We start from the raw sequence: 16,107 nt of genomic DNA, 5'->3' as shown, positions 1-16,107 counted from the left end.
TGGAAGTGAGGGGAAAACTATTTTGTTTCCCAGTTCTGCCACAATCTTCTTGTAGGTTATTACCACTAACAATAAAGACATAGATTAAAGCCATACAAGACCCTGATAACACCAAAGTCACGAGAATTCAAAAGCAATTCAAGGAAACATCGCAGAAAAGGAAGAGCACAATTAAGTGTGGCTTTGAGGAGAGAAGTAGTGTTCTGCAAACTTCAGTGAGGATTTTGAATGCAGAAGGAGAGAACATTGCCACGTTCAAGTGGTGATGAGATAAACATATGAATATACAGAAAAATTAACTCCTTCAAAGACAGGTGATTTGCCTTATACAATCCATCCAAGGACACAGATAACCATGCCTTACTTCAAGAGACCAGGATTTTAAAAAGCACATGCAATTTGATATAAGGTAAGTCATCCAACAGTGATTACTGAAAAAAAATGAAGGTTTAAGCTTAATTTGTCAAAATTTCAACTTCACAATTTTTCTAATCAGCCCTGAGTCGTTTTTTGAACAGGATGTGAGAAGCAACTTTCAAACCTGTATACTTTGATATAATGCTAGATCACGACCTATGTACTAGGATCCCATCTCCAACTCTGCTAACATTAAAACGGCCTCCTGAGTAAGCCTATAGACCCGTTTCAGGAGGGCTAACAAACAATTAGCATACAGATCAGTGATTTGTGCAACTCAAGTCAGTGTGCTCCATCTAGGCAGATTTCTCCCAGATGACAACTTGTTCATTTATAACTATGCTGAACCATTAAACACCTACTAGACTTACCGATAAAATCAGGGAGTTATTAATTGCTGTCCTTACAACTGAGCCAACAGCCTAAAACCCATCCAGATTATGTTAGACTTTTTCCACAGCAAAGGCTACTGAATAGTGGCAAAAGAGCAGGAAAGAGCTATATATACCCTTAGGAAGACATTCCTCACTTGAAACCCTCAAATACGTTCCGTCTGTGGGACAGTGCTACTCAGGAGGAGGTGTAGCAAGCAACTGAGTTTCAAACCACCTTCTAGATAGACACAAGAGAGCTGAGGATGCCAGATGTCTCCTGAATTAATACTCATTCATTGTTTATTTTATTAGAAGGGGGATTCAGCCTTCACATAACTGACAATAGTAAAAGTATCATGCCTACTTAAGTAGTGATTACTTTTTTCTCCTATTTGTATTTAATTTCCCTCCCCATTTTTTAATCTGTATATAATTTGTAACTTTTCCATCTTAACTGCATTACTAATACTCTTTTTAAGAAAGAAACTTGACAGAATGCATACGCAGGATACAATACATGCTCTTCCACGGAAAATCAAGATCCAGAGCCAGATGCCATGTATCAGTGGGAACAGTTATTTCACCTTCCTTTTTTTTTTTTAAGCTTCTGTACTTCTTTATTATTTTTGTAAGATATTTAGCTATTCATCATCTTTGCAGTTTACAATAGTGGCCTGCCTTACATAAACATTTTTAAATTTCAGAGTAAGGGTACCATATTCTGAATAAAAGATTTTAATTATTATTATTATTAATATACCAATTTTCTATGCTGGCAACCGGAATAAGACAGATAACATCTGTGTAAGTGAGACAAGAGGATGGGCCAGGGGAGAAAGTAACATGGAATACAGCTAAATGGGAGTAAGAAATTTAAAACAGAGTAAAGAGATTTTAACCTAACATTGAGACTCCGTTTCAGGCACCCAGGCTTTGCATACATCATCATGCTGAAATAACCCTTTGAGAACACATACAGCACACCATAACAGAGGTGGAAACTCATAAATGTTGGCTTATGGCATCCTGCCACTACAGAAATTCAAGAGAGTTAACAAATCAAAAATAATTCTCACATTCTCCTTCCAGGTTTTGTTCTGGTTATCGGATTGGTGACTTTCTACCGCATCGGACCCTACACCAACCTCTCTTGGTCTTGCTATCTGAACATTGGAGCCTGTCTTTTGGCCACACTGGCAGCTGCCATTCTCATATGGAACATCCTTCATAGGCGTGAGGACTGCATGGCACCCCGGGTCATTGTCATCAGTCGTACCCTGACTGCTCGGTTTCGCCGTGGCCTGGAAAACGACTATGTTGAGTCACCGTGCTGAAAGAATGGACTTGAAAGGGGAAAGATCTCCAAGGAGATCTGCATTGGAGTTGTTTTCTATAAATACATGGTATAATTTAAAACTAAGGGTTGAAAGACATCACAAAGCTCACTCTTGTGGGCAGAGGCCCTCAATTATTATTTGGATGGGCTCCATCTATATACATATGTATAAAACACATAATTTTATATATATTATATTATATTGCCCTCTCCCTCTGCTGTACAGCACAGAATGTTGGATTGTCAGAATCCTGACAGAGCATCAGCAGGGTCAGCTGTAGCAGACACAGAGTGTATGCAATAGAAAGGCAACCAAACATTTCCTCTGTCTGCATAGTTATCCTGCCTCCTAATAATAATGTAAAAGCTATAGGAGACCAGTGACAGTAACTTTGGCTTTAACAGGTAACCTGAAAAAGCAGAAAACTTACTATAAGTGATGATTTTAACAGCTATTTAAATTTCACAAATCTTTAGTCCCTCCACACATCTCTTCAAACAACTTCTCATTAGCTGCAACACCTGCTCCCCAGCCACAGCATAGCCTAGACAGCAAAAAGCAAAAGCAACTCTAACCACTCTAAAGAAAGGGAATGCAGAAGAATTAAGGGGCATTTTTTCAGACACTTCTTTTGTATCCCGAGACAGAGGTTTGGGTTCATCCTACATGTAAACAGATATGCCATTAAAAACAAGAAAAGGGTACGCAGCTAGAACAGGCCATACACGTTGCTGAAAAATCTACTTCATTGTTACAACGAGGGCAAATATCAACAGAAGGAGGCTACCTGGACTCCCTAATAATCAAGATACTATTAACTTACATTATTGGAAACTATTATTAAAAATAGATATTTAAGCCCAAATTAATTTATTTTCTTCCCAGCTTGCTTTAACATTTGCTGTGACATTTTCAGATTAGAAAGCGTCGTCAGGACACCCAGCTCTGCCCAGCAATGCTCAGAGGCATGTAACACAGTGAATATTTGAGAATATAAGTGCCACTCAAGCACCCAAATCAGAGAATAAGAGACATATGTAAGACTTAAGCATGAGATTTTAAAAAGATTTGCCTGGTAAATTAATATGGTAGTGAAATTAAAATAATTAGTACCTTTGGAATTAGGTATAATGTTCATAAGCCTGACCCTGAGAAGCACACAGGCCCACAAAAGTCATGTGCACAGAACTTTCAGGAAGAAAAACAGTAAGTCAAAAACTGTTAGGCAGAAACACTTAGGATACAGGAACTAGAGGCAACGACAGAAGTTTAAAACCTCTGAGGATGCTACTCTGAGCACAGTTACTGACAGGTTTGAAGGACCATGAGCTGTGAATGTTACAAATTCTTTAGGACTGTTGTGTTGCTCCCAGCTGAGTACACTGCTTTTCTTCTTTATCTATTTCCACCTTACAAATGTGATCATCAAGCTGGCTCTTGAGTTCTGTTCTGCACTCAGTTCTGATGTAATAAGAAACTCAACCCCAACTGCGGCTCTGCACCATGTTCAAAGTGAGTGACACTGCAGAGACTGATGCTCTAGAACAAGAACAACTGCATTGTTCTAGACTACCAGGGTAGACTACCATAAAGCTGACAAAGAGTTTCTTCTAGGAGTAGGTTTGTAAAAACCAACTAAGATTTGTATTCATTTTCCTGCATTACTTTCTGGAAAATATTTTCCAGAAATAATATGCTATGATTAATTGCAGGGTTTTTAAAAAATAAAATATTGGAGTATTTAAAAGACATTATATTATTTCTTCTAATATTGCAATATCCATATTATAATAATGTACATTTAAATTCTAAAATCAGCTATGTGGTCGGTAAATTTGTAATACTCTGTATTACTGTGATTATTTTAGCTGTATAAATAAAGGTGTGAATGTTCATTTTCTTCTAGTAATAATGTGAGATTTTTCCCATTTAGACAAAAAATATGGTTGCTTGTTATCATTTTTTCCCATTTAGTAAAAAAGAATCCACAGAGCTTGCAGTATCTTGTAGACAAAGAATAAGCAGAGAAAACGATAAAATGTCTGTAAGGTAAAGATACTTCATCTTGTTAAAAATGCAAGGGAGAATGAAATCAGAGGAAAAATGCAAAGGAGAATTTAGGAGGATCAAAACTTCAAACTTTCAATGAAAACAAACCGTACCCATAAAGAAATACATAAAAAATACTTATGATACCTTTTTATCAGTTTGATGGATTTGAAGGCCTCATCCATGTCGCCAGCAGTGAGATAGAAGCTGAAGTTCAGCACAGCATCCCGGGTAGTCTTATCACAGTCTCCTAATCCAATGAAATCTCTCATGGGCCTTCTCGCAACCATCTGAGACACCTTTATTGCACCAGACTCTGCTTGTCCATTCTCACTTTCTCCCAGCTAAAATGAGAATGTTACCATTTAGGTATCAAGTAGGTTGAAACTAACTCCTTTGTACCTATAATTAATTACATTATTTACACTACAGTCCAGGTTTTCTATTTCTGTAGGACCATGATCAATAGTGACAATAGTTGCAATGTTTGAGAACTCCCTAGAAAATGCCTCGAAATATGGAATGTCATAGAAGAGATGAGCATATCATAATGAACAATCACAGCACGTTAGTGACAGTTTGGAGACTGTGGTAAAATACCACAGGAGAGGCAGCCTTCTGTTATTATACTAATTATTATTATTATTTTATAAATATTGTTATTATTATTTACTATAATAACAACTATTATTTTAAGTCCCCAGATTTCTGGAGATTTCAGATAACATTTCTCTAGGGTTTGTCTCTTCTCAAAAATGAGTCTTCTGTTCTGAAAGCTAACTTTCAGACCCAATTCTTCTATTCTTGCCTTCATGTGAAGCTTATGAATTCTAAAAGTTCAGATTCAAATCCTTTCCCATACAATTAGCAGTTCTGGAGCTTCAGTGATACTTTCACCAGTCATTGAAAGGCAGCCCAAAGCAATTACAACATTCATTCAGAAAAAGAATAAAGTCAATCATCAATATCAAATGATCTCTCTAGAGTATAACAATTTTCACAAGCCAAACAGTGCAAGATCATCCGAGTCATGAAGGACACCAAATTTCACATATACTCTACTCTAATTGTATGGTTAGATGAGATAACCAAATATTACGGTTTACAGAAGCCAATAAAAAAATAGTATTATATTATTATACACTGAAGGTATTGAATATTGTAAGAGACAAATCAGCAGTGCAAATTCATGTGACTACAGTTTGGGGAATTTCTGGAACCAGGACAGAAAAACACTACAATGAATAAGGAAGAACCCTGGAATGAAACTTGGTCAAAACAGACTTGTTTCATCAACTTGATTTGCTCTATTTAAAGCAGACTGCTCATATACTAAATCATGTTTCTAAAATGAATTATTATATTAATTTTATTTTAATATAATGATTTATTATTATAAATTAGTAATTTAGTCACTAAAAGTAACCTACTGAAGAAAGAAAATGGAAACAGAAGAGAAAAGCAGAAAATGAAGGAAGAGGAACAAAATAATGCAGATACTTACAGGTTTATAGACATATCCCCTCCGAAAAAACAACTAATGGTAGCAATAATCCATACAAAATTAAAAAAAAAAGGGGGGGGGGGGGGGGGAGGGAGAGAAAAAAAGAAACATAATATCAAAGTAAAATAGCATGATACATGATGGGGGGAAGTGTTAAAAGAAAATTAGAAAAAGCAGCAGATCACCTTTGACCTTTCAAATTAAGGGAAAAAGGAAAGTAAAATAGAGTGCAACTCTAAAAGCTAAATCTGCACAGGAGGAGTGACAACAGTCAGTTCTTTGGAAGGGAGCTAGACTGCAAAGTACTGCTCTGAATCTAAATATAATAAGTAGAAAAACATCTAGATACATTCTCCCTGTTTAACACTACTCCTAAATGACATTAAATTAGATTTATGTGATCTCATTGGTCTGTCTTATTCAGAAGATTTAGAGGATTAGAAGTCTTATTAAGTTCCTGCAGATTTTACAAAAATAAATGCCTTGGTGGAATAAACAGACTCTGTTAAGCTCCCCCTATAAGAAGGGAACAGTGCAAATCACCATCTTAACAGGGACTAAGAAACTCAGATCAGAGCTTAACCAGAAAACCAATCTGTAGGTAATAGGCTTCATTTCTTCCAGTATGCATGGAATTATGCACGGTATTATTTACCTAAGATGCAAACAATTTTGTATTCATGTTCAAGTTTAAGAAGTTAAAGCATCCATTCCTGGTATTTGTAGCACATAGGCATTTGGTGACAGTGCAGAATGAGTATTCTTGCTCTTCAGTATTCTGTAGGGATTAAGCTCCATTCCAACAAGGAAATGGATTGCTTCTGCTGAAGATAGTTGGAAATGTCCCCTCTTACAGCCTATGTAAAGTTCACACACACACTACTTGCAATAGGCATGGTGACTACATAAAGTAGAAAGTATTTTTTTCACATCCCTTTCTTAGTTGCATTCCCTGGTAATTACTGTGTCTCCTATGCTTGCACACTGCATCCAGTTTGCAAATCCCATGAAAAGCCAATTCAGTACAACTTCCACAATACTGCCAAGTACACCTGCATTGGAATTGTCTTTATGACATTTCTACATGTGATGCAGCAACTGCCATTTGGGTTGCTCTACTTACCCCAGACTCCGTTTGGTTAAATGTAATCCCTACGCAGTGAAAAGTTTTAATTTATCAGAAGGGAAGGAATCACAAAAGATTTCCTCACCTTTTTTGCAAAGTAATAATGTGGCACCTCCATGCCCAGAAGAACTTGGTAGGATGAAGGCAATGGAAAACTGTCCTGAAGCAAAAGGCCATGCTCTTCAGTACTGAAGAATGATATAATCCAAACATCCACCTGAAAAAGGAAGCAAAGCATTGTTTTGTTTTTACGCTGCAATATCCTTCTTCCATTTTGTTTTTATTTTCCATGTTCACTTGGCAGAACCTTCTCTTGAAAATAATATGACATATACATGCACACAAACACACCTGCTGGAGAGGGCAGAGCTGCATGCTTCCTCCCTATAGTAAGTGGCCAACAACTCATTCTGCATTACAGACTCTGTTCCTACTGCAAAGGGACCTCCACCTCTGCCTTTCAGGAACCAGCTTTGCCGGCCATAAAGAGGGAAGTCCCTGGCCACAGACTGCTGCTCTAGAAGTCTCTCTCACAGATCTGACTCAGGTCAAAGAAATACTCTCAACTGTTTTCAACAATTTATTTTTAAATCCTATATTACTGCTACTGTAATTTCAGCAGCTCACTGGCTGCTTTGAGTTCCCGGGGAATATACATAAACTATTTTTAAATGGCTGGTAACAGCTTAAATACTGACCTGACTCAAGTCAAAATGAAACATTTATTTCCAACTAAAATTAATCAGACTTCTTATTTCTTAAAACACACAGTTAAAAGTTCTGTTGAATAAGGGCCAAAATGTTGCACTCCTTTTTTATCTTTTCTATTTTTCAACTTTATGTAGAAGCCAAACACTTTTACTTGTTTACGTTCAGAATATTAGGTTGAAGTGTTCTTTCTCTTTACCAGAAGACCTTAGCAGGGCTTTTTGAGACATCCTTATTCCACTCCTCCTTTCTACACTGATCTTCCTAAGAGTTTTCCAAGGTTGCTTCAACCAACAAAAGAAACAAAGAACTTTCTATCTCTAATTGAAAGAGGTTTACCTAAAATCATGCACGACGACATTTCAAATCAATTTAATATTTATGAAGGACAGGCAGTTCTGTACAGACAAAATGGTAAGGACCGCTACAATTACATTATCGGGGGAAGCAGGGAAGAATTGTTGGTCTGATGACAGAAAATTTTTTATTAGATAATGTCTGATCAATAAAAATGAATTCTTTTTTCTAATGTAAAAAAGACCACAAAAGATCATTTGGAAAGTACCACAAAGATGTACTATGTCTGATCAGAAAAGCAGAAGATGGTAAGAACTGGGTGGGAAGAGTGTACTTCACTATTCACCTTAATGGTGGGGGTCCCTGTTGTTCTATCAAATTAATTCTGGCTGCTAAGAATGGACTCAAGATATAAAATCTGCATGATCTTTTTAAAAACGAGAATATGTATCAAACTTCTAGATTATCTATTCACTCAATGTAACTTGAAAAACCATAGTCCCAATACAAGCTTGCATTATGATCATCCTCAAAACTCTAGCATAAAGAAACCACCTTTCTTTGTCCCTGTATACAAGCTAGGGCTAAACCCAAAAGCTAACCTATAGTGACTGCCTGAAGCCACAGACACCAAACATGTAGTTTTGTTACTTATTTTTGTACAAGATAATGTATACTACCTACTCCCACATCCTTAATGAAGGAGCAATGATTTATTACTTTGACAGGGAGAACTCCATGTAAAGCAAGGTAAAACAACAAAAAAAAAAACCACCAAAAAACCCAAAAGACCATACTGTGCTCTCGGTCTTGTTTTTATTCTGGTCTGGAGTTTGTAGGCCTGTTTCAAGAATTGCTTCACACACAAAAAGCCTTGGTTCACTCTGGTCCCAGAAATGGCAAGCAGGGACATGCCACTGCAACTCTGGATACTCCACAACAGACCTACCAAAAGACAAGAAAAAAAAAAATGTAGAAAGGAAGACTAAATAATTCCAGCCCATTCAGAGCATCAACGTCAATAAAGGACTAACCAAGGGATAATTTTCAGATAATGATCAGTTATCTATACCAGTGCCTCTGCGTGGTAACATTAACCCTTTACATTTTCCTACCTCCTAACACTTTACACATGGCAACACCACTTTTAGTTTGTTCTATATACGTTAACAGTGACTAGAGGACATAAAGCATTTCTGTGGGGAAAAAAAAGCTGGTACTGCCACAAATACAAATAGGCACCCAAAATCTGCCTCCACTGAGACTGTGTGTCCTATGGAAACATGGAACATCCTTCAAGTGATCTGCCTTAGCAACTGTTCCGGTGTAGGTACTGTAACATGGGGAATACCTCAGCTTTGTCTTCTTGTGGGTTTTACAACCTGTCCCCAGGGTCCTTATTGCCAGCACTGCTGGCAGCACCCAGCCAGGTTACAGACAGCTTGAGTGCAGTGATGTGCATTTAGATACGCAGTAAGGAGGGATTTTGAGTACATATGCCTCATGTTCAAATTCAGCTAAGCAGCTGTTACAAGAAATCACAACTAGACAATTGTGATTAAACTGATGAGGGAAAAAAAAATTAGTTTATGTTCTCAGGCAACAGATCTCTCTACTGAGAGTTCAGCAAAGAGACCTGGGCATGCAGTGCAATCGACACTTTGAACCACTACACTTTTCAGTGCTGAGGGAAACTCCAGTTGCAGCTGAACCTGACTGGCAGCTGGGGGATTTCAGTCTCTTGTTATGCCACAGTTCGTTCCCTTCCCTCACACTGCATTTGAACCTCATACTGCATATAGAGAATTTTGAGGCACTGTTAAATAGCGCATTAAGCACTAGGACAATGCCTGAATCCTTAGGAAAAGCCACCCTCTGGCAGCAGTTTAAATAAGAAACGTCTTATTGCCTCCTTCAGGCATTTAAATACTACTTCAATGCCAGCCATGTTAAGACTCTAGACATAAAGAATCAGACTACTTTAGCAATGGCTTAGGATTCTTCTGAAAAAAATGAAGAATATAAATAGATGTCAAATTTCAAAAGAAAGAGAGAAACCAAAGACATCATTAAAATAGTTTTCTCATTTGCTGTCAGCACTGAAGGGTGGATTTTGTGGGGAGGACTGGAGTAGGGCTGGAAGGCAAAAGAAGGGAGATATTCAACGGGATGCAGAAAAACACCATGTCCTATCCATGCCACTGAATTAAAAATAAATTACTCTCACACTAAAAAGCAGTATTTGTGAAAAAAAAATAATATTGGGAGTGTTTAGATTCTGCCTCAGGAGAAGAACTGTAGATTATTATTATTTTCTAGTGAGTTTACTCATTTCAATTTCAAGATACCCTAAAATAAAGCACAGATAAATTGATTATTCACACGGACACCACCTAGCATTTAAATACCAGTGAAAGAGCACTACTAGCTTGTGGTGGCCTCTGTCGGGCTACACAAGATAATACACTTGAAAAAAACTACTTATTGTTACACTGTTCGCATTAACTGAGCAAGACCTAAGGCCCCGAGTTTGTGCACTTCTTAAGTTTTCGAAGAGCTGGGCAGTTTCTTCCTGTTTTCAGTGATAAGAGTGAGTAAATCCTTTTTTGCTTGCAACACCTGCAGCAGATAGTTACTAAAAAAGCAAACCACCTACTATTCCAACACTGTTTTTTCTTAGGAAACATATAGTCAAAAGAACTATTGTAAAACCAAATGGGAATTTTTACCCTAAAATTCCACTGTACTTCCATGAGAATTCATAGTTCATTGCATTTTGCTGCCTCGCTAGGATTTCTAATGTATTTGCCACAGAATGGCTAGTATGAAAACAAAGCTGTCCGTTCTAAGTGGACATTTAATGAGTTTTTATCCATACAAAACCATCCTGTATTGGACTTTAACTTTTTTCCTAGGGAGAGCTTCAGAATGTCCTCTTTTCAGTTACTACCCTGTAAATTCTTCATGGAAGTGTAGCTTTCACAGATCTTCCGAAGTTTTTCTCTATGTTAAGATCCAGATCTCTTGAGTCAGATATGGTTTCCACATATCTAATAGTTCCCACTGCATTTCTCTCCTATGAATCTGTCCAATACCTCCATGAACCCTTCCCTTCAACATCTCTTAACTTTTTGGCATGGAGTTCCTTAGCTCAGATGTATACTGCCTGAAGAACTGCCTCCAACTGCTTATTCTGAGTTTACTTTCTGATATCTTTGTTTGACACACTGTAGTTCATATATTGGAAGAGACAGGGATGTAGGCCGATTGACATAAAATGCACCATTTTTAATTAACTCTTTAGAGATAAAAATAATTAAATTTGTACAACCTCCTACACAAACACAGAGGAATGTCAGTGTCAAGGTGTTGCTTGTCGTCATAGGGTAGATACCTACCGTAAATCCACAAGTAATAATTCTCAAAATAAAAGCTTCTTACTTGTCAATGCTTTGTCCAGATGAAAGCTTCTCTCTAACATTTCCCTTTTCAGCCTTGAAATCAAAGAATGTAACTTGGTCCATTTCAACATCATAGAAACAGATCTTGGAATCAACATTCCCATCTGCCTACAAGAACAGAAAACAAAAGCAGCTGAAGCATGCAGTCAAAAAGGAAAAAAAAAAAAAAAAAGGTATGTTTTTCTCATCTGACTCCTCTCAGTTTTGTTTACTGGTAATGACACAAGAACATTCTTTGGAAGAAATATCAGAAAATTTCTGGTTGCTTTTCTATTCTAGCAAATTAGCCTTGATTTCTTTAACATGCTACAAAGTACCTTCTGTAACTGAAATATTGCTTCTTTTGCTGGGTTGCTTTTCTCACCAAATGTACAAAACCACAACATATCTTAATTTTAGTGTTTAGTTACATGCTTGGACACCACATTTCAAGGACTAATACTCTGCATAGAACATGTAGCTTCATTTCTGAGAAGTGAATCTTGTGTCTTCAGTAATCTTTTTGAACTGCACTGTTCTGTTAACTGATGATTAGGTCCTAGGGTGATAAGCAAAGAGCTTTGCCTCACCTTGCTAACAAGGATGCTGACTTTATTGCCATTAGCATTGCATTTGACAGATGCAATGCCTCCAAGGCCAGGAAACAGCTCGGAGAAATTCTTGCTATTGCAGTGCACTTTTGCCTCTCTGTGGAAAGGAAAAAACTTAAATCATATGATGGCAAACAACTGGGAATATGCATCAGCCAAAACATTTTTAAAATTATGGGTAGGACTTTTAAAACCAAATTATTTCTACCTTATGACACCACTGCCCCAGAATCCAGCTTCCCTCTCCAGAGAACTGCTGTGACTGCCCTTCTTTCAGGAAGAAGTTAATGAGACATTTTTTCCTCAACAAATCAGCAAGATTAAACTTCAGTGCTCCTACAGGATTCCCAAAACAGGGCTCTACAGCAAGAATATGCTACCAGAATTCTGAATTTAGAGGTCTGTTTTTCCTATATAAGTTGAACAGTACCATGAATGCTGAATACAGCCCACCACTTAAGTTCTGTGTATGGAAAACACACTGTGGAGCAGAAGTAAAGAAATGTCATTGGGGGGTGGTATGTATATCATCTTATTGGTCACAGTTCCAGAAAACTGTGTCACTCACATACTTAACAACCACCCTTCCCCAACCCCAACCCCCTGCTTTTTTTATTATCTCAAAAGAATATTACTGCTGGTATAGATACAAACCCAGCGATCATTCAGCAACAAACAGGACAAAGCTCATGCATCAAAAGAACATGACAAAGAAATTACAGTAATTTAGACCCATTACATGATCCCATGAAAAAAAATCTTTGATTCTGTAAAAATAACATTCTTGGGTTACACATTTAGACCTCTCATTTATTCTAAGCCAACTATGCTTGCTTTGAAATTAAAGTACGCTACACCGTTACCACTTGAGAAGGGTAGCCACAAAATTTTATGTAGCATGCAGGAGTTAAGCTACTTCTTCTCCACTACCAAACATCATAATGCAATATATGTGCTAGTTAACAACCTGCCCAAATCAAATAACCTTCAAATTCTGTTCCATGCGGAGTTTGTGTGATCTCGGCACAGGTAATGAGTTTCCAGGTTGGTAACTAACTAGACCTTAGAATTCCTCTGGTGACACCATGTAAGGAAGAACAAAATCCATTTCACTCTTGAGGTTTTTCAGGTTTTCAAAATTACAGATAGCAATAAATAATTGATAATATTCTTTATATAATTATAGAAATAAATAAATATAATAATTTATATCATATATAAAAATATACAGATATTTTTTCAAACTGTAGGTCGTGTCAGGCATGTATCTTTTTCATGCCACAGCTGTTTGTCAATACAGCAACAGACAGTAAAGTTTGAAAGAAATCAAGTAAACTTCTCTCTTAACCTAAACAGGGAGGAAGAACAATGTCCACAATTCTAGGTTCACTTCTTTCATGAATTCACTGAACAAAGTTTGTCGATTTATGAGGAGATACAAGACCTGGCGCTTTTTTTATTATTTTTTTTTTTCTTTTCTGTATTTCAACTCCGAGGTTAAGGCCTTGTTCAAGTTACCAGCAGAAACACGTGACATCCTCGTCTCGATCTTCCATAAATTATCCACCCATTTTCAAATGCACACAAATATCCCTCATAATATCCTCTCTTAAAGATTATTATTGCTATTATTATTCATCCCATGATTTGTATATAATTCTGTGGCTCCTCCTTTGCCATCATTTAGGCCATCAGTTCACAGAGGCTGAATGTATTGTCTCAAGATTCAAAGTGGCTATCGCTTTTTATCAGATCAAAACCAGCTAAAGATTCTCTCCTCCCCACAGAATATACACTCAATTATAAACAGATGTTTTTAAAAGGCTTATCAATACCTGCGAGAGAGATCAAAGATTTTAAAGTGAGCCAAATCCGTTCCCACAACCAGGAAATTTCCACATATATCCAAGAGGCATGGATTCCCCTCTGCTTCAGAGAACACCAGTAGCTGTTTAACTGTGCCCTGAGAAGAAATGTGTAACACCAGGTTTGTGTCTTCGGAGTCTAACTAGAAAGGACTTGTTTTGCCAGCAAGTTAAGTAACTAACAGCTGAACTTTCATGTTAGACAAATCACTACCAGCAAAATGAGAGAAACTGCACACACACAGTCTCTACAAATGCAATCTGTCTTTCAGGTTGAAAACTGGATGTATAGCCTCCAAAAAAGTAAAAATTTAGAGGTATCTTCCTGCAACAATTTCCTTTTCAATGATACAACCTTTTCCAACTGAGAGGGATACAGAAATACAGGTCTCTGAAGGGCCCTTTAATAGACAGCTGCAAAAATAAATATATGAATGGAATCAGTCCCTATTGTGATAAATCCCACTTGTTCTGGAATACAATATTTATTTAACTAAATAAAATTATATATCATAGAACTCTGATAATTAGTTTCTCTTTTAGTTTCTGACAGACTAGGAGAGGCTGCAAAGGCTAAGCAAAAGATTTTGCAGTAACACAAAATGTGCAGGGGGTATTTTTCATTATTTTATAAGAATATTCAGTATGTTCATCTTCCTGTCAGTAATATACAGACACATTAAATCAGCATGTAACTTCGATCCTGTTAAAGTCTGAACCTTACAGAATTCCATTGTTTTTATAAATACTTCTTAGTTACAGTGACATAGTGTTTAAAGTGAGAGACTTTTTAAAGAACACAAAATGCCAAAAGATATTTCTACTGAAATACTTGAAATATTTTTCCTATGACAAAGGTAGAGTTAATTGTTTTACAGAATATCCACTTAACTTTTAAGCTGTAACACCAGCCTTTGAAAATAATAAGGCATCATTTGTCACTTCATGGTTTCATCAGCCCTTACCTGCCAGGTGCGGACCTGGACTCGATATGGCTCAACTGTGTACAGATTTTCTCCATGAACAGACAGAACTGGAGAGTCACAGAGAAAAGAGCCTGGAACAACCATAATAAAGCCATCATTACAATAAGCAGTGTTTTTTTTTTTTAAAAGGGAGTTTTGACTTAAAGCATTCAATTTCCACTATCTTGCACCAAATCTATTTTTCAGTCTGTCAGTCCCTACTGATTCTCAGACTCCTTGATATTGCAGCCTTCTTCCATCCTGCCACTACAACCAAAAGCTGGGACTCCTACTGAAAACGGGTGGTTTTTACACTCTCCTCATCAAATTCAGTGGAAGAGGAATGGGAAGGAGTTTGTATTGGGAGTGAAAGAAAGAAAAAGACTAGTGCAATGTGAGTTGAGGTTAGGAGAATTCACTCCTTCCTTCACTGAACTGCAGTTGAAGAGTTAGAAGAGCGGCTCTCAATTTCATGACTGTAGTAGACCGTTGTTATTGACACCAAGGTGTCAATAACACATTGATTCAGCTTTGGAAAGTTATAAAATAAATGAATGAATATAGACAAGATAAGCCACTTCTCAGAAAACACTTGATGGTTCTAAAAAGACATATCTCAAGATTTTGGGTGAGATTGATGGAACTCTGCATAACCTGTTTCTCAAGGCAGAAATATTTAGGGAAAGTTAATCATAGAAAAAACTAATGTACTTGACTTAGCTGTATCTACAGCAATTTATGGATCAGATTTTCCTGACAGCTAAAACTCCCGCCTTCCCAGTTCCTACATAAGTGCTGTGTAATTTTAAGCTTTCTCCCAAGCAAAACAGAAAAGCCACCATCATGACCTATCTGTGAAAGGCAACAGGAGCTACGGCTACAGAAGTAGAAAAAATATAAAAATCTGTTCTTAGTCAGCTGTGGGAATGACTCAAAAGATACAAAGCAGCAGCCTTATCCTCACATCATGTTTTGTGTGAAGCCTCGTATATATATGCTAGCTCTTGGGATACCTTTCAACTCTATATGTGACAGTCAGGTATACATCTAATCTATGGGAAACAGCAATAAGACACTTGGTGTTGTCAAGGCCAGTCACACACTTGGATGCCTTAGGAACTCTATGAATGAAGCATACTCAGTCTTTAGGTACTTGCAGGACTGGATTGTAGCTGAACAGAGGTTAAGAGGATATATATTTAATTCTATGCCTACAGATGCACATCATCTTCAGTTTTACCTCTGCTGCCACACTGCTACTGACATACAGGAATACCACATATTCTGAGGTTAACCCACACATTATATCTCAGCATATTTAGTGAATAAAGCACTGATGTAGGAGTTGAAATTTGATTTCTGGTTCTGTTGATGATTTTTATACCATAATCTTTCTATTTTGCAAAATGGGAAT

At 37.1% G+C, this 16,107-nt stretch overlaps 2 protein-coding genes across 12 annotated transcripts in view; one reads left to right on the top strand and one right to left on the bottom strand.

Annotated features, from left to right (window-relative positions):
• Nucleotides 1-4,023, top strand: part of TMEM204 (transmembrane protein 204) — a 29,642-nt gene extending 25,619 nt beyond the window's left edge. The window contains exon 3 of the mRNA XM_005442466.3: nt 1,881-4,023. Within this exon, the coding sequence (XP_005442523.1) occupies nt 1,881-2,125 (245 nt within the window). The 3' untranslated portion in view covers nt 2,126-4,023. The remainder of the gene's footprint in view (nt 1-1,880) is intronic.
• The window catches only part of IFT140 (intraflagellar transport 140), an 85,969-nt gene that overhangs the window by 44,349 nt on the left and 25,513 nt on the right, over nt 1-16,107 (bottom strand). For 8 of the 11 annotated variants that reach the window (XM_055708475.1, XM_055708481.1, XM_055708482.1 and 5 more), the window contains 8 exons: nt 14,694-14,785; nt 13,699-13,826; nt 11,843-11,960; nt 11,254-11,381; nt 8,610-8,757; nt 6,893-7,024; nt 5,682-5,714; nt 4,325-4,521 (listed from right to left, as the gene is read on the bottom strand). In XM_055708475.1, the coding sequence (XP_055564450.1) occupies nt 4,325-4,521; nt 5,682-5,714; nt 6,893-7,024; nt 8,610-8,757; nt 11,254-11,381; nt 11,843-11,960; nt 13,699-13,826; nt 14,694-14,785 (976 nt within the window). The remainder of the gene's footprint in view (nt 1-4,324; nt 4,522-5,681; nt 5,715-6,892; nt 7,025-8,609; nt 8,758-11,253; nt 11,382-11,842; nt 11,961-13,698; nt 13,827-14,693; nt 14,786-16,107) is intronic. The other 3 variants (XM_055708479.1, XM_055708483.1, XM_027810061.2) reach the window with 1 other exon arrangement.

Source organism: Falco cherrug, chromosome 4, assembly GCF_023634085.1.
Source record: "Falco cherrug isolate bFalChe1 chromosome 4, bFalChe1.pri, whole genome shotgun sequence".
Taxonomy (NCBI): domain Eukaryota; kingdom Metazoa; phylum Chordata; class Aves; order Falconiformes; family Falconidae; genus Falco; species Falco cherrug.
The sequence above is the reverse complement of the archived record's forward strand: the minus strand, read 5'-3'. Positions and strand labels throughout refer to the sequence as shown.